General features: G+C 38.7%; 2 protein-coding genes across 5 annotated transcripts in view; both read right to left on the bottom strand.

The window, feature by feature from the left end:
* Nucleotides 1-3,936: 3,936 nt before the first annotated feature.
* On the bottom strand, nt 3,937-13,914 carry NRAS (NRAS proto-oncogene, GTPase). The gene is made up of 7 exons (XM_082685000.1): nt 13,780-13,914; nt 13,157-13,284; nt 11,007-11,185; nt 8,852-9,011; nt 8,180-8,303; nt 7,565-7,606; nt 3,937-7,457 (listed from the first exon to the last, which is right to left on the bottom strand). Exons 2-5 carry the CDS (start codon nt 13,265-13,267, stop codon nt 8,184-8,186), a joined length of 570 nt encoding a protein of 189 aa, XP_082541126.1. The 5' UTR covers nt 13,268-13,284; nt 13,780-13,914; the 3' UTR covers nt 3,937-7,457; nt 7,565-7,606; nt 8,180-8,183.
* A 123-nt stretch (nt 13,915-14,037) lies between these two features.
* The window catches only part of CSDE1 (cold shock domain containing E1), a 39,905-nt gene continuing 35,054 nt past the window's right edge, over nt 14,038-18,888 (bottom strand). For all 4 annotated transcript variants that reach the window (XM_082684982.1, XM_082684983.1, XM_082684984.1 and 1 more), the window contains 4 exons: nt 17,514-17,692; nt 16,588-16,751; nt 15,713-15,845; nt 14,038-15,365 (listed from right to left, as the gene is read on the bottom strand). In XM_082684982.1, coding sequence (XP_082541108.1) covers nt 15,318-15,365; nt 15,713-15,845; nt 16,588-16,751; nt 17,514-17,692 — 524 coding nt within the window. In that variant the 3' untranslated portion in view covers nt 14,038-15,317. The remainder of the gene's footprint in view (nt 15,366-15,712; nt 15,846-16,587; nt 16,752-17,513; nt 17,693-18,888) is intronic.

Below are 18,888 nucleotides of genomic sequence, written 5' to 3'. Positions count from 1 at the left end.
CAAATAAATAAAAAATAATTTTTTTAATGAAAATATCTCAAAAGACTTATCTTTTGGAGAGGAGGAGAGGGAGAGACAGAATCCTAAGCAGGCTCCACACCCGGTATGGAGCCCAAATTGGGGGGGGGGAGGGGTGGGGCTCAATCTCTCAACCCTGAGATCATGAACCCAGCTAAAATCTAGAGTCTGTCCCTTAACCAACTGGGCCACCCAGGGACTCCCTAACATTTATTGTTTTTTTTTTTAATAATTTATAATTTGTTTCTATTATTCTATACAACTTGAAGTGAATTTTCTATAAAAAAAGAACCAGTTCCGGAGCACCTGGGTGGCTCAGTGGGGTAAGCCTCTGCCTTTAGCTCAGGTCATGATCTCAGGATCCTGGGATCAAGGCCCGCATCGGGCTCTCTGCTCAGCGGGGAGCCTGCTTCCCTTCCTCTCTCTCTGACTGCCTCTCTGCCTACTTGTGATCTCTCTCTCTCTCTGTCAAATAAATAAATAAAATCTTAAAAAAAAAGAACCAGTTCTTTGATAATACTCAATGTTTAATAAATGGGAAAAACAGATTCTCATATGGGGTTGGTGTGGAAGTATAAGATTTTAGTCTTTATGGAAGGGAATTTGACAGACATTTATCAGAAACCCTTGAAAAATCTGCTTATCTATTGATAAAAAAAACTTTATTTTTATGACTTTAAGGAAATTGTTATACAAGTACTCAAAAATGTATTTCAGAAATGTTAATTATAGCAAAACCGTTATAAGAGCCAAAAATGTGGGAACAATGGATTTGTCTGTAAAAGAAGATTGATTAAAGTATGGTACAACCATCACATAAAATTCCACTTAATTATTAACATGATGTGAATGAATATATAGTAACATAGGAATCATTCAAAAATGTTGATAAAGTGAGAAAACATAGTGCAAAGATGTATACATAGTATAGTCTTGTTTCTGTGAAAAATAAAAAGAGAGAAAGGCATTTAATTTAAATATCACTATAGACATTGAAAAGCAACCTGGGGAACTTACATGAGTGTTCTGTCTGGGAGTGGGATGATGGCGATTTTTTACTTTTTCTATTGGCTTATTTCCATTTTCTTTTTTTTAAATCTTTTTTTTTTTTTTTTTTTTGAAAGAGAGAAGGAGAGAGAGCTGGGGTGGGGGGCAAGGGGCAGAGGAAGAGAGAGAATCTTAAGTAGGCTGCATGCCCAGCATGGAGTCCCCAGGTGGGACTCAATCTCACTGCCCTGAGATCGGACCTGAACTGAAATCAAGAGTTGGATGCTGAACAACTGAGCCACCCAGGGGCCCCAAGCTTGCTTTTCTTCGAGCATCAGTATATAAGATAAACTAGTCTTACTCAACTCTCTCTCTATATATTTTTTGCTTTAGTTTTTAGCCAAAAAAAAGTATTATTTTGTTTTCTTTTAAAAACTATTAACGTGACTATTTCAGCTATATTAAGGACTACATTGGTTGGAGCTAACCTAGGAAAAAATCCTTTAGAACATTATTCCAATGGAAAATGTCCAGAGTTCTGAATAACAAATTTACAAGTATTTTTTTTAAGATTTAAATTTTTAAAAAAATTTGAGAGAGAGAGAGAGAATGAGAGTGAGCAAGAGCAGGGGGAAGAGGGAGAGGGAGAAGCTGACTCCTGGCTGAGCAGGGAGCCTGATGTAGGGACTGATCAGAGAACCCTGAGATCATGACGTGAGCTGAAGGCAGACACTTAACCAAATGAGCCACCCAGGCACCCCTACAAGTATTTTTAAAAGGGTGAGATCACTTGTATTTCATTGAGTTAGAGAGATCTGTAACCTGAGACTGTAGGGGAGGATGACAGGGAATCAGCTGTACGCAGCTCACTGCTGCCTGCCCTTTTTTGGTCTGCAAAGCCCTTCTGTTCTGCTCTAGCAGGTCTCCCTCTCTGCTGTGAAACCCACTGGGAGGTCCCACCCCTTTCCAACCTGCCTTTCATCCCACCCCCTCCCCCGCCCCCCATGCATGCCATCCAGAGATCCAAAGCCACCTATGGGGCTCAGGGTGGCTCTAAGTACACTTTTAGGATCAGCTTCGTCTTCTGTTACATTCTGTTACATGCCTCGTTTCCTTGTGGGAGCAAATGGGTGGATTACAACTTCTGGTTGGGGAACACAATCCTTTTGCCAGCAGCATCTATGCACTGTTTCTGTCACCCTGTTACAGGTATGGAAAAGTTACTTTATACCTAAGTAATCAGTTTTTGTTTGGAGTATAATGAGACCTGTGGAATTTTACTGGATTCAGCTTCATTTTCCTGTGGATAATAATTTCCCATACATGCCTAAAAATAAAGAAGTCAGATTTTAAAACTCATCCTTTTCCATGAGACAAGCTGACATTATTTCCTGTCTCTTGAATGGAATTGAAATTCAGCAATTTGCTTTTAACAAAACAATCTAAACTTAACAGGGTGCTGCATTCTGTTGGAAGTAAGAGGGAGGTGTGCTATGGGGTCTGTGCAATGGTAATTGTGCTGAGGACTGTTTCAAGCTTTTTGGTGGTTGTTGTTTTTGTAAACATATATTAACTCAAAAATGTATTAATTCATTTAATTTTCACAATAGTCTTTTTTGGGGGGGTGAAGGGGGGAAGGGTGTGCATGTGCAGGAGGGGGAGGGGCGAGAGAATCTTAAGCAGTCTCCACGCCCAGCACGGGGCCTACTGTGGGTGGGGATTAATCTCACAATCCCGAGATTATGACTTTACCTGAAATCGAGAGTTGGACACTTAACTGACTGAGCCACCCAGGCGCCCCTTCACAATAGTCTTTTGAGGAACTGTTATTACCTCCATTTTACACTTGAAGAAATTTAGATACATAAAAGTTGATGTGCCCAAAGCTTAGTGGCAAGTTACTAGCCCAGGGATTCTGGTTCCAGAGTGGGGATTTTGAACCACTGTGTTGAATCCTGCCTCACTATTTCTTAGTTGTGCAATGACCATGACTGTGCCTAGAGTGTACTGGGTTCTGGACTAGTCATGAGGATGTGACCTAGTGATTCCCCATTGATAGATGGTTGTGGAAGTAGATTGGTGAAGTCGAGTGGTTTTTGACCTTTTTCTTAAGGAATCTTCAAACCAAATCTTGACTGAAAGCCTAAAATGAAAAGTGGATGAAAGTGGACTGCTTTGGCTTAAGTAGGGGGACAAGGAAGGGCAGAGCTCCAACCACTCAGGCTTTCTCAGAAGACTTCTTTGTAAGACTTGAAGAGCTTTGAGAAGCATGGTTTCAAAACTACTAAGTGAAACAAAAAGCACAGGATCTGGAATCAGGAGACCTGGTCTCAAATCTAAATAAATCCATCCTTTTTTTTTTTTAAAGACCTTATTTGTCAGAGAGAGAAAGAGAGAGAGCAAGAGTGCACAAGCAGGGAGAACAGCAGGCAGAGACAGAAAATGCTCCCTGATGAGCAAGGAGCTTGATGTGGGACTCGATCCCATGACCCTGGTATCATCACCTGAGCTGAAGGCAGAAACTTAACCAACTGAGCTACCCAGCTTTCCTATTTTGCAAATAAGTGAACTATAGTTCAGAGTAGTAAAATTATAGTTGGAACCCATGTTCTTTGGCTCCTACAAAGATGTTCTTCTAATGATAACTGAGATTGGTAGACTGCAGTAATGCAAAAATAGGACAAAAGATTTCCAAAGATAGTTTCAAGCACTTCATATTAATGTTAGAATCTGACACGAAGCTGTGGATCAGGGCTATGAATCACGCCCAATGCGAGAGTTTAAAAGCAGGCTTTGACATATTTTATGTTGGTATAAAATAAGGAATTTCAACTTCCAAATATTGTCCAAATGTCATATCCAAATGTCTAAAATTGATATTAACTTTCAATAATGGCACTTACGTGGAAAAAAGAATTATGACTAAGCAAAGAACTTCCAGTTTTTATTTTTTAAACATTTAACAAGAAAAACATTCAACCAAATTTTTAAAAATTAGGATGGATTAATTTACAATAAAATAGTCAACTTACAATATCAGCCCTTTTTATTTAGGGCCGAGGAGGCCAATAATTCCTGTTTAACAGCAGAATTGCACAACTGGTATTTTTACCTATACTCGATGGCACAGAAATATGAAAGTCATACAATTTCCATTGAGATCTGCCATTCCCTCCAGAGTAGAATTCATACAGTTGCTTCTTAGGTCAGTTCTTGGGCCTTTAAGAATCACCAGTTACATTCTGAAACATATCTATAACTACTCTGATAATGAGAACACTTTTAAAACAATTCTTACAGGAAAAAACCTTAAAGATAAATTTTGTGGCACATTGGACTGCTTAAAGAAACAGCAAAGATGAAAAATAATGTACAAGAATTATAGTCCCCTGCTTATAGAAACCACCTAAATAAAATATTTTCCCTAATTATCCTCACTTCTTATAATTTATTAGCAGAGATGAATTACAAGAAGCAGAATGCACCATTTTTTGGTTCTTGGTTGTAGCTGCCAGCTTGAGAGTTCATGACTGTAAATGTAAAGCAATGATTATGCTCACAAATTCTGGAATGGGAAAAAAACAAAATATCTCTTTAAAAGTGTTTCTCTATCCTTGCTTTCAATTCAAGTCAGACAAAAAAATTCACAGCAGTTTAAATGATGATGAAAGACTAAACATGGGCCAACTAAAATACATACTGAGGATAATTTTACCTATTACACTAAAGTGAAAACTGTAATAAGTACGATATTATATTACCAAGTAACATTCTAGAGTATGCTGCTGGAGCGAATACAGCACTTAACAGTTTCATTTACAGATTAGGCATGGTAGCCTTTAGACAGAACATTTTCACACTCTTGAAGGTGCAACCTTTAAAACACAAACACACATAAAGTAGTATGTAATTTCTAACAGCTGGCCAGGCACTTAACTTGGGGAAAGAGACTTTCAGACTTTGAGGTAAACTAGAACTGTTTTCAGCAATTACAAACATATTCAAAAAAACCACACTTTACTTCACACCAACTGAAGTCATTCAGCATTTAACCCTAAGTTTGTCACTCTATTGTGCCAAAATTCACACCTACATGTAACTTCTTAAGAAGCTATTAAAAGAAAATTCTGAAGTCTGAATTTTGGCCCCATTTTGATACATCTGTGCTTAGAACATACTTGAAAAAACTATAAGGTTCATCCATGTAAGGGCTAAAATGAGTATCTTTTCCCCTAAATTTGATATTAAAAAAAAAAAAAAAAAAGAAAGAAAAAGAAAAGTCCTGCTGTGAGTCACACAGAGCAGACCAGAGGACGAGGAGGAAGAGGTGGAAGACAATGACAAGGATGGAGGCGACAAGCCTCGATCCATCCTTGAGAAAATTACACAGCAGTGTTCCCCAAGGAGCTGAAACACAGCAGCAGTTTTTGTTTACAGATGTTGACAGTATGTGAAAGGTCTCAAAATTAACGCAAAGGAACACAACTCTCTGGATTTATTCCACTCTGGGCACAGTTGACGTTTCTTCCCATCTTTGGAATTCATTTCAAGGTAATGTGGAGTTTACTTAAAGGAAAATTCATTTCCGAAGATGGAGGCCCTCAGTAAGAATTTACACATCTAAGACCAGAACAGAAAGTGGCCATTTTGTAACTAGTCATTTATCAGAAGTATCAAGTCTATTTTTCATTAGAATTACCATGAAATTATCTGCAAATGGAAAAGCCCTACCTCCAAATCCTCATAACAAACAATTCATTCTATTTTCGAGTCCCTTCTCAAATGACGATTTCAATAGGAAGGCGACTTCTTGTTCTGAACAAACTCATCAGCTTATATATCTGGTATGCACAGACTAATTCATTAACATACTGTTTTGCATCCTTCAAAGAACACTTATCAATAGAGAAAACTTCTAAAAATTTTGATCTGAGGCATCCTCATTCTCAAAATAATGAAAAGAAAAAAGGGTTTAATTCAGACTTTCCACATGGCTAAAAAGGTCTAAATATTTTATTTATAAAAACCTCTAGGCTGACCATCCACAAGATGGCAAGTTTTTCCAGCCATGGTGAAGGATTTGTGCTAACTGACCTCTTCCTTCCTTGCAGGACTAACAGTGTGCATCTGGCAAAACTACTAGCTGAAGTTACTGGTGCAATGAGCAAACATGGAAGAATTTCTCTCTCTGTGAGGCTAACTGGCTTGCTCAAGTTTGGAAACTGTGACCCTGGTCTGTCAGCACCATGCTTTACTCAACAGAAATAACCATGCTGCCATTGTGGTGGGACGAGGGAGAGGGTGGAGTGAGAGGGGAACGAGGGCAGTTATACACATCATTAAAATACCATGATATAAAGTAAAAGTGTCTGTTAATACATCTGAGGCTTGAAAATCATTAATAAAAGCTATTAAAGCTGCATTAAACTATTACAATTTAGAACACCTGCAAATGTGGAGCTTTCAGATAGGACCTAAATTTAAATATGAATGGAAGTTCATTATCAGTAAGCTGGAAGGAACAAATTGCATACATTTTGTAAGTGGTAACCAACTCCCTGCCCCAGCCCCCCCCAAAAAGTAGAAATTAGGTAAAAATTAAGTGAAATTATTCATCATTTTTTCCAGTTTCACCTTTCTCTTGGAAGAGACCCAAATCCGGTCTCTGGAAATCCAACCTCATACAATGAAGAAATGGCATCTGCTATCACATCGGTATGTCTTTCCCTCAAACATAGACAGGTCATAGATGTATCTCAGAAATTCATTTCCAAGTATAATGATTTTTGAGACATCTATCCACTGAAATATTATAAAGCAAGTCTACAAACCACTCCTAAGAAAAAAGGCACTTTGCTGCAAGAGTTAAGATTTAATTATGTGAAAGTCGAGAACACTAGGATAGACTCAAAAGTCAGTATTCACTTGCCTATTTATGAATGCAAAGCAGATGCCAAGTTATAGACTATAGCCAAAGCCATCACAAACAAACCAAATGGCAACTTAACTATATTCTCAGCAAAACAGTAATTTATGACATTTCTCCAAAAACCAACATAATTCCAAGTTCAACAGTAAAAAGGGAAAAAAAAAAGTCACCAGCAGTTGCTACTTTAGAGCTCAAGACATTGTTTCCTACAGAATTTCATGTCTATAGTTTGGTTCTCTGTTTCAGAGCATGAATTACTTTTCAGATGAAAAACCTGGGATGGCGGAGGTTTGTTTATGTTGGGGGAGAACCCAGGGTGGAAAACAGTGGGAAGTAACAAGAGGTTCATTTCTCTGGTCAGACAACCAAGTGAGGAGGTAGTTATTCAGAGAACTTCTCAAATAGAGAATATTGTACTGATCTACGGAGAGTTGGGGAAGTAATAGGCGCTTCTCTGTGAGACTGAAGATAGCTACAGGAATACTTCTCCTCCAGGGAAGTCAGGACCAGGGTGTCAGTGCAGCTAAAATAAAGACAGAATCTGTATAAGTGACATATAAAGAAAGTAAGAAAAACAAGCTTAAGAAATTAACACGAACAATAACATACTCATTTCCAAACTTGTCCTACCTTGACAGTGGCTCTTTTCTGATGCTAGAACTTTAAAAGTATCTATAAGAAAAGCACACATACCAGGTCATTATAATCAGGTTTCATGTAGCGGTTCTTCAAACTCCTAATCAGTGCCAAGAATATGGTAAAGTATGTACTTTTCATAATAATGCCTTCTAGTTTCTATTATTATTAAAAGTGTAATAATGTCTATAAAATTACTTAAATGCTTTATTTTTTTTTTTAAGATTTTATTTATTTATTTATTTGTCAGGGAGAGAGAGAGAACATGCACAAGCAAGGGGAGCAGCAGGTAGAGGGAGAAGCAGGTTTCCCGCTGAGCAGGGAGCCTGATGTGGTACTGATCCCAGGACCCTGGGATCATGACCTGAATTGAAGGCAGACACTTAACCAACTGAGCCACCCAGGTGTAGCCTACTTAAATGCTTTAAAAGTTTAGACTTCAGTACTCTCAGAAAAGGTGTCATAAGGAAAATGTTTTATAACTGTAAGAGAGCAGAAACTCTCAGTTAAATAACACCACTGGAAAAAATTAATAGCAATTTCCTCCAAATTTCCTGATGCTAAATTAATAAAATTGATAATAATGTCAGGAGACCACAACATGCTCACCTTGTTACATCACCACACAAGGTAACCCCATACAACCTTGAGTTCCATCATCACTGCTATTGAGTTTCTTCATTCGGTACTGACGTATTTCTCTTACCAGTGTGTAAAAGGCATCTTCGACACCCTATAAAAGAATATGGTAAGGATGGCTTAATAGACACAATCCAAGTTGTAAGCTCTCTCATTTGTACTTCTTTAGTGGATTTAAAATTCCAATTAGCTGATGAAATAGGGTGATTTAGGAAGAGGACAGCAAACTTAGCATTCTACCGAACACCTCAACAGCCTGATATACAAATGGCAGTATTTTGCAAAAATAACATTCAAGCACAGGAAAATGTGTAATATGGGGCATACAGAACTACCAGATCTAAAGATTCCATTCAGGAGAGCAAAAGCCCTAAACTGTATCTGGGGTTGATGGAGAAAGGTCTAATATTTGTACTTATTTTAATCAAGGGTCCTCATTTTAGTAATGTTAAGTAATATTAGCATGTTAAGGTGGGAGTAAAATACCACACCAGAATATTCATCAGTTCATTTTGGGTTAAATTGAAGATTAAAAAAACAGAATACTGAAAATTAACAATAAAGAATGCGGCTCCTATCTCTAGCAGTCAAACTTTTCTGCACTCAACAAACGCTTGCCAGATGCTCAAAGCTTTGCTATACCTGTCTGGTCTTGGCTGAGGTTTCAATGAATGGAATCCCATAACTCTTGGCCAGTTCGTGGGCTTGTTTTGTGTCCACTGTCCTTGTTGGCAAATCACACTTATTTCCTACTAGCACCATAGGTACATCATCTGAATCTTTTACTCGCTTAATCTGCTCCCTAAAAAAAAAAAAAGAATATGTTATCCTAACCTAATAATAGGTTTTTAGGAAGGAATGAGCAGCTAGAACAACAAAGGTTCTAATGAATTTTATCTAGCCCTATTAGCTTCTAGTATGGAGTTTTACTTTTTACTCCTCCCCTCCCCACTAATTATAAAAGACCAAGCATACTACGTTGACTGGTTTAGACTTTATGTAGCGAGAGGGAAGCCAAATACTGGTTCACCTTCTGGTGGAAATGGATGGCAATTCTACCTTTTGACACATACCCTTGTTAGGCCCCTTCATTTTCCAAAGAATTTGGCTCTGGATTTAACTGGCAACTTGAAATCACACTCTAGATTAAGATCTGAAGTATAGAAAATAAAGCTTACTGTCTCAAAATAAGTTTCTGAGGTTTTCTTCAAAGTAACAGTATTTAATGAAAGACAGTCTATCCACTTCTCTAGTTGGGTAGTATTCAGACATTTTCTTCAAACAATATTAGCTGGAAGTCCAAGATACAAAACAGAAAACACCAAACTGCTCTTACTAAAAGGGGAAAGATCTGCAACTCCCAACTTACAGCACTCCCTTCAATGACAAAGATAACATAGCACACAGCAGTTTGGAAACAACTGCTCTAGATTCTCCTGACCAATACTGTCTAACAGAACTTCTCACGATGGTGGGAAGGTTCTCTATCTATGCTGTCCCAACTACATCCACTAGTCACATGCAGCTGTTGGACACTTGAGGAATCAGTTGCTATGTGGCCAAGGAACTGATTTTCCAATTTCTTTAACTTTAATTAAATGAAATAAGCACATAAAATTGTGGCCACCATACAGCACAGTACCGCTCTAGATCCTACCCCTGGATTACAGACATGGTCATGTGCTGAACTGGTGTCACACTGGCTAGCTCTAAAACTGACCTTTCCTGTAACGGCAGTGTTTAAAGCATAATATAAGTCAAGACAGCCAAAGGGGAAAAATGACTTTTAGAAATTCAACAAATATTAGATGCTTGTCAAGTGTTGGAAATCTTACTACATACTGCTATTACTTCCAGAGACCAGATGGAAAATAGAACAGGTTTAGGTGGGAAAAAACCCCACTGAAGTCAGTTTTGGGCTAGCCTGTTTCTCTGAGCAGACATCACACGGATCAAGCACAAGCCAGCACTGCAGGCCATAGGAAGAACACTTGCACAGAACTAACTATGTGCTACACGCTTTTCTGGGTGATTAACATGTTTATTACTTGTTTAATTTTTAAAACAACTCTTGGTATTCTCTCCATACTATTGATAAGGAAACTGAGGCACGGACATTTGGTAGTTTGCCCCAAAGTCCCATGGATAATAGATGACGGAGCCAAGTTTCTACCTGTTCTATTACTCTGCTCAAAGAATACGGAGCTAAGAGAAAGGAGTCCTGGGTTTTTGGTCCTGGCTCTGCTACTGGTAACAGCCATGACTCCAAAAACCTAACAAACCACTTCCTGCAACTCTACCTCTGATTCCGTAAAACAAGGATGTTGTACTAGAAATTTCTTATGGTCTGAGTGATCTTTGAAATGGTTTTACTGAGAAAGACCATCTTTCCTCTTTATTTACTTCCCACTCATTTCTTCCTATCATCTTCTCTCTTCCATGACTGAGGTCTCTCAGACATGTTTTCCTTTCTGAAATTCCTGTGTGATCTTCATACCATCACCTCTGGTTCTGAATCATCCAATTAGCAACTGGATAATCCAATAATCTGAATAATCCAATTAGCACTTCATTTAAGAGTTATCACACATTCTAGCCATGTTATTACATAAACTCCAATATTAACTTTCAGTTATAACCCAGAACCTCAATGTTAGACAAACTGAAACCAACTCTTCTCATAATTAAAAAACACTATCTTCCCTAGTGTGGTATCCTCATCCCCCCACCCCCACCCCACAAAGCTTCAGAATACACTTACAGATCATCCTTTCAGAAAAAATAATGTTCCTAGTACCTGTAGAGGTTAATATCTGCAAATGATTTGCTATTATTGATGGCAAATACACAGAGGAAGCCTTCGCCTGTCCTCATGTATTGGTCTCTCATGGCACTGTACTCCTCTTGACCAGCTGTATCCAGTATGTCCAACAAACAGGTTTCACCATCTATAACCACCTGTTTTCGGTAAGAATCCTGGGGGTATGGAGGGTGGGAGACGGCAGGGAGAGAGGAAGATTTCATTTTTATTAGAAACCATAGGGAACGCAATGCTATTGCCAAGGTAAGATAAGCTCCTACCTAAGTTTATTTCCATCTCTCTGGTTATCCCTCAAACTCCTCATATATAATCACAATCAGAAAGTACTTAATGTCACCCTAGGGAAAAAAGCCCCAAATCCTATATGCCTGTAAAAAGAAAAATGTGGTCATTCTGTTCCTGGAAAAGATGCAAAAGTGTGGTAATTCAAAAGACAGCTCTATTGCAGTTAGACTAGAGATTCAGTTTCACAGTGTTTCATTAAGGTACAAAGTGGACTTTTCTTACTTATTTACTTGTATTCAAAGTTCTAAATATACCTCCACCAATTATACCTGGCCCTAGACATGGTGTCATTTGTGTTTATGACTAAACACACAAATTTTTTTATTTCAGACAAGATTATAAAATAAAAATACTTTTCTCATCATGGTGAATTTTTACCTTTGGGAAATATTCCTGAATCAAGTTCCTAAGTGTGCCAAACAAGATTTACAGCTATATTTCCTAAGAAGGAAAAACACGCATAGATCACATATATTTACATTTTAAAAGTTCACAATTTGGTTCTGAGGCCAAAATTTTATTTGTATCTTAATACTCATGTTTTGGGAATTCAGTTCAAAGAAAATAACCCATCACTCTTGGTAAAGATCTGGCTCCAGAAACAGAATGTGACCTAGTTTCCCAGTTCATTGATCAGTGTCTCTGTCACGCATCTTCACAGTGGGACTGTAATGTACTTTGAAATTAACACAGCATTCGCATTGACAAAACTTGTTCAAAGCATGAAATATAGCTAAGTGTACGAATATGCCGAAGAAATGAGCACAATTTAAACTAATTTACAGTAACAGAAGTCAGAGAAGTGGTTATTTCCTGGCAGGCTGGGGGTTTATTGACTGGAAAGTGGCATGGGAGAACTCTCTGGGGCACTGGAAACTGTCTATATTCCTGAGTGGTGGTTATATAAGTATATACAAATATTTAAGTCACTGTGTATATTTTACCATTTGTGTATTTTACTGTATGTACATTCCCCTTCAATAAATAAAACCCAGAAAAATATAAAAAGGTTCTAACTATTAACACTAAAGCTTAAATGAGTACTTACACTTAGACTGAAGACTGATTTTTAATAATGGCTATGTTAGTTAGCTTCCATTAAACATTAAATAGCTGGGGGTTAGGAAGACCAGGATGTGGGTTAAAATAAAATAATCTCTAATCAGACATTTCTAAACTGAATAAACAAAACCTTTTATTTAAAGGAACTTAGATGCCATTATTCAAGCCAATCTATAACATGAACTCATACAAAAAACATACTGATTTTACTGAACATCCCTGTGTGTGACAGGCAGAACATGTTTATGGTAATTTAGTAGATGAGAAAATGAGGCTCAGAGTTTAAGTGATTTGCTCAATATAACGTAACTAAATAAACTGCAAACAGGGACCAAAAGAAATCTAGGCAGTGACTCAAAATCTCTTATTCTTTCTACTCCAGCCCAGTCTCAGCTGCTTCAGCCAGCTAACTAAAATTGAAGAATTTTAGTTAGTGAAGGATCACCTGATCCTTGAAACTTTTATCTCCATCCTATTATTCCTATGGCCTGTGTTTAACAGAGATGTCATGAGTTCAACAATGAGTATGAGTTTACTAAACTATTACATTATCAAGTTTTTTTTAAAGAAAATCTTTAGCAGCTATGAAGAACTCTTAAACTCCTGAACTCTTCTCCACAAACACGGAAAGCTTCCTTATTGTATTACTGAACGCACTACTCCAAATAACTTTTACTTTCTCCCTTGATTATTCCTTTAGATAACGAACAGCAAAAAGGTGGGTGTACGGGTGAACCAAAAGTCAGAGGTAGGGTCAGCGCACTACCACTGGGCCTCACCTCTATGGTGGGATCATATTCATCTACAAAGTGGTTCTGGATTAGCTGGATTGTCAGTGCGCTTTTCCCAACACCACCTGCTCCAACCACCACCAGTTTGTACTCGGTCATTTCACACCAGCAAGAACCTGTGGGAAAGCAGCAATTAGGTTTAATGGGCGAGCCACAACTACAGTACTTCAAAGCCTTCCATAATCAATAGTATCTAAAGCCCGAGTTTGAAATCTATCGGTTTCAGACACGTGACCCTCCACTTGGTTCTCAAAGTGATTCAGGAGTGCAAAAACAGTCGCAGGTTACCGCAGGCCTCAGAATTCTGGGGAGTCGCCGAGCTACCCCCACCTAGCTCTATTTTCAAGTCCGCGGGCCCCGCCCTCAGCCCAAGGTAAAGGAATACCCTCTTCCTACTCCTCCCGCACTTCTCAGCTACGGCGGGGCAGCCTCCAGGCCGTCCCCTAGTCTTACACCCCCGCCAGTCTCCAAAGATCTCCCCCGGAGGGCTCAAAACTAAAGACCCCCGCCCAAGGGCCTTTGTCTCTAGCCTGCAGACTCCGTTCGATTCCTGGCAACAACGAGGCGCCTGTATGCTCCAAAGACGAGCGCTACACACCACACAACCTTACCTCAAGCTTCGTTGCCTCCGCTTCCGACGGATTTAGGACCACAACTGGGAAAAATGTTGGAGACCCCGGAACCGCCATGAACAGCCCCCACTAGGGAGCGGCACTTCCGGCCCCGCCCGCTACGTAATCAGACGGCGCCCGGGGCGCCAAAGTCCCCGCCCCGGCCACGTGGGCCACCGACCCAGGAGTCACGCGGCGGGCCGCACCCAGACCCGCCCCTCCCACACAGGACGTTTCAAAAATGAAAGCGCTAGGTGCTAGAGTCTCAAAAATCAGTAAAACTTTATTCGCTTCCATTCTTTCGCCATTAACAGAAAACTGGAGAAAGCAAAAATGTTTTGTGTTTACAAAGATAAACGGCCTCTTTACCCAGAGAAGATCAAAACCTCAAATGACAACGGGGAAGATAAAAGCGCCCTCCCCCACATCCCCTGAGCTGCCCTTGTCATCTTAGACAAAGCCTTCAGTCCACTGGCCAGGGACCCTGGATGTGGCCAATTCAAGATGAGGGCCAAGAAATCAGATCAATCCGTTCCCGTGATATAAAGTCGAACAGAAGCTACACCAGGGGTCAAGTGCCTGTATTTCACAGTACACAGGAACCAGGCGGCTACTTATAAAAAAAACAAGATTCATTTCAGGCACAACTTTTTTATTTTTTTTTTGTTTTGTTTTTAAATCAGTAAAAGAAACTGGGTCCTAGAAGCTGCAGTGATCTAAGCAGCAGCAAATTTGTGCATTCGTCTTTTTTTTGTTGTTGTTTTGTTTTTGTTTAAATACGATTAAATTACCACACTGCTGGCACACCTCATTTGCATGAAATTCTGCACCATACATACTAATTGTAGTAAAATTACCCCCCCTCCCCAATCCCAGGAAAAAAGAAACTACTCTGGAAGATAATTTTCACTGAAATCTAACCAAACTTCGTTAAGTGGACTGTGACAAGATTATAAATGATATGAAAAATAACATTTTAACATTTGGCCATCAACTTAAGGAAATGGTTTGCCTATACAAATTTTTATAATTTTTGTAATTTTTAATATATTCTACCTTCATATGGTCCTCAGGATTAAAGCATAATGAACAGGAAAGAAAAGGAAAAGAACGCAACTGAGTGCTAAGGCAGAACATCTTGCCAGATAGTAATGAAGGTAGAGTATATACTAAATACCAAGTGCAGAATTTCATAGGGCCAACGAGATAACAGTCTATATTTTTCACTTACACAGGCGAAGTGGATTTTGCAATTACCAGTTGCGTTAAATGCACCAAATAAAGCTCCTAAAATTGATACTATTAAGGCGCCACCTTAAGTTTTCCAGGCTGCAACTGTGCATAATTTTAAAATGGTTTTCTTAAATTTATTTATTTTTTTAAACATAACACGAGGAAGGTGTTAAAACTGGTGTAATAGCTCAATAGAATAAGTATTCCAGATTTTGGGAGGGATGAAGAGGGAGATATTCAGAACCCTTCACCAGAATCCCCCCAACTTGATCATAGTGGATTAATGATGTGCTTTGTGGATGTGGTTAGTCAATGACACCAGCTTGACGGATCTTTCTTTCTGCACCAAATCCCTGTGAAAAAGTAAAATTGCAGTTAATTACTATAAAGCATTACTTGTAATCATTGTAACCACCACCATTTCTTTCTCAGAGGAGGAAATCCATAGTAAGCCCTCCTGATCTATTACCTAAAATCTGTTCGAAAGATCAAGAAATGTGCTCATTGTGAGCAATCTGTTATTGTTAGGGGCTGAACAAATGAGTAGGGAGTTTTAACTAGTTAATAGCATACTGAGTAGTGAAAGAGAATCCTGAAGTTTTCCTGCTTCATTAAGCTCTGTGCTATGCTGAAACAAGACCCTGAGTAGCATACAGGTCAGTTGCCCCTACCCACCCCAAAACCTTGTACACCCTCATACCATTGAGTTATCTGGTCCCCTAGGCTGACGAAGAACCATTAGGCGAGGAGCACTGGCATCATCCAGGGTGATGTTCTTTAAGCGATTGACCAACCTATCAGGTCGTGGAGCTGCAACAGCCTTGGGGCCCTCACTGCAATGAAGTCAAGAGGTGAGAAGAAACAACTCTTGGTGGGAAGAAAGCAAGCACTTGCAGAGGAGTATGTTTTCTATCTAACTACCCCCAAATGACTCAGTTATAATAAGGGACTCTTGCCTCACCTAGCCAGCTAGCTAGCAAGACAGGACAGACAAGTTTGTTTATGTTTTTATTCTGAACTCAAGGTTTATTACTACAGAGGAACTGGAAGAATCATTTGGGTGAGGGTCATTCCTCATCCTATCTAATCTACAACTAGAAAAACCAGTTCCACAAAATGAGGCAGTGAATGTGAAAAGCCTTAGAAAAGTTAAATATGAAGAAATATTTCAAGAGACTCCCAGATCCTCTCATGGTAACATTACAGATTTAAAACACTGAAAAAAATAGAGACTACAAAGTTAGAATTTTAAGCAGCATATAAATGGCTTAATGAAAAGAAAAAGCTAAACAGAACCTTTAAGAACAAGGATTACATAATCTTACTGTATCTAAGTTCTAATACATAGGATGTACCCAATTAATGTTTCATTGGGCCAGATGTGTAAGACTATAAAATTTAGACAATGAAGACTAGAGGTTAAAAAAAAAAGACACAGAAAAGATCAAGAAATAACCAGAAAGTGGCAGGATAAAAAAAAGCTGTGATGAAAGGTGAGGAAGCATGATAAACCAGAGTTTACGAAAGTTTAAAGGCAGTCCAGGGAATTCATCAGCCCAACAACAACAAACTCACCAGACTCGCCAAACATTACAAGCACTGCACTTGCCAGTGCGCTGATTAAGAATCACTGAGAATTCCACCTCATCTCCAGCCTGTAGCTCAATGCCATCTTGAACTTCTTTCACATGGAAAAAGAGCTTCTTGCTATCTCCTACTTCATAGTTAATGAAGCCAAACTGGGGGAAGAGGGGGGGAAAAAAAAAAGCTTAAAAAAAAAAAAAAAAAAGGGAAAGACAATGATAGCTTTAAAAAAAAAGGGGGGGGGACATATTATAAGAGGGAAAAGTACCTCACTCTGGGTGAAGTACGCTGCCTGAACCTAACAAGAATGGGATTTATAAAACATGGTATATTAATGTTGACTTGCCTGTGCTAGAATGTAAGATATGGGTCCAAAAAACTGGTCAGGAAAGAAATCTTTGAAATCACTGCCATTCAATCTATCATAGCATGACTGAGACAAATGTTGGCTTGTGTCTTCATATAGTATATGGAGTTTTTGAATTAGGCAAAAAAAAAAAAAAAACAAAAAAAAAACACCATACTGAGATCTTAATATTAGGAATAGTTTTGTTTGCCCTAAGTGTATTTTATGAACATTTTTACACAGCTTTCTTTGTGTGGTCTGCAAAAGCAGCTCTAAGCTTGTAACAGATATTTCTATTCTGAAATATCTCACTCCAAATTCATTTTCCAGTCATGTAATATAAATAATACTCTTTACATTCTTTTTGCTCGTATCGCCATTTTCTTCATGTGTTTTTTTTTTCATATTTTTTACAAACTACCTCAAATCATTGAAAAAGGGGTGGAACAAATAAAAACCAAGTGAATATTGGCAGTTTTCCCTTGGCTGAAAACATTTCAAGGTTTTGGTTAACACTTGTTTACCAACTAATAAAAGGATCAAGTTCAGATCCAGAGATACTACCACTTACCTGATCCTTTACACACTCCACTGTGGCCCTACGCAGGGGTGTGATATTGTAGGCCATAGTCTGTGCATTTTGGCCCAAGACACACAACTGGAACTTGACACTCTCCCCTTTCTGCAGGCAATCCCCTTTGTTGGCCATCCCAACTATGCCAAATGGATAGACCTCACCTTTCATATCCCCTGTAAGGAGAAATAGATACAAAGTCTAAAAACTAGTATTTCACAACGGTCCTATGCTGATGTTCCTCATAAATTAATAAGTAAATTGCTAAAAATGCATTATGTTCCTAAAAAGATTTTCATACCTGAGAAATTTTTATCATAAAGCTTCAATGAAATACTATCATGAAAAAAGTGAGAACTTGCAGTACTTCACCAGCTAATGAACAGTTTAAAGTTTTTTTTTTTTTTTTTTTTTTAAGTAATCTCTACATCCAATGTAGGGCTTGAATTCACTACCCTGAGTTCAAGAGTTACGTGCTCTTTACACTGAGCTAGCCAAGTACCCCTAATAAACAGTTTTAAACTACACTTACAAAATTAAAAATAACACTATCACTCACAATCTCGTTACCTAAATATCTGGGTGTTTTAAGCACAATGGGTTGCTAACATGATCCACTGGATTATCTTCTTCCCCACTCCACTCTATTAGCCAACCAGATGAAAATACTTCTGACCCACACTTAACAGGGCATTAAACAAGTCAGGAACAGGCAAAAACAATGTGGATAAATTTCTTTGGCATTCTACATCTTTTCTTTGTTCTGACTGTGGCTCCCTCAAACCAATTGGTAAACATTTTAGGGTCGCAGGTCATCCTGTGCCTGTCATAACTACACAACTTTGCTGTTGCCGTGAGAAAGCAACCAAAGACAATATATAAATTGATGTGTTTCAAGACACCTTTCTTTACAGAAACAAGCCACCATAGTTTTGTAGAGCTCTTCCTTAGAGGAAAAAGTTGGCTGGGGTGCCCTGGGGGTTAAGTTGATTAAGCGTTTTACTCTCGATCTCAGCGACTTGAGTTCAAGCCCTGCATTGTGCCCCATGGTACTTACGGAGCCTACTTAAAAATAAACGAACAAATAAATAAATAATAAAAATTAAAAGAGTAAATAAAAAATGTTGGCCGTAGGTCAGTGCAGGCTGAATAAAAACCATGCCAAAGGTTCAGCTGCTTATCAGTTCACCAGGATGGTAAAGCCACTGAATCAACAAAAATGAAGAGAAGAAAACCATCAGGTGGAAGAGGAAGCTTCAGAATTGGAAATGTTTTTAATAATTCTCTCGATGATTACAGGGTAAGTGAAGGTTGTCTTCTCAAACATATAGGAACCCTGGGGTGTCTGGGTGGCTCAGCGGGTTAAGCCTCT

The sequence above is a fragment of the Mustela nivalis genome, assembly GCF_964662115.1.
Source record: "Mustela nivalis genome assembly, chromosome: 10".
Lineage (NCBI taxonomy): Eukaryota > Metazoa > Chordata > Mammalia > Carnivora > Mustelidae > Mustela > Mustela nivalis.
This window is presented reverse-complemented; position numbering and strand designations above follow the sequence as displayed.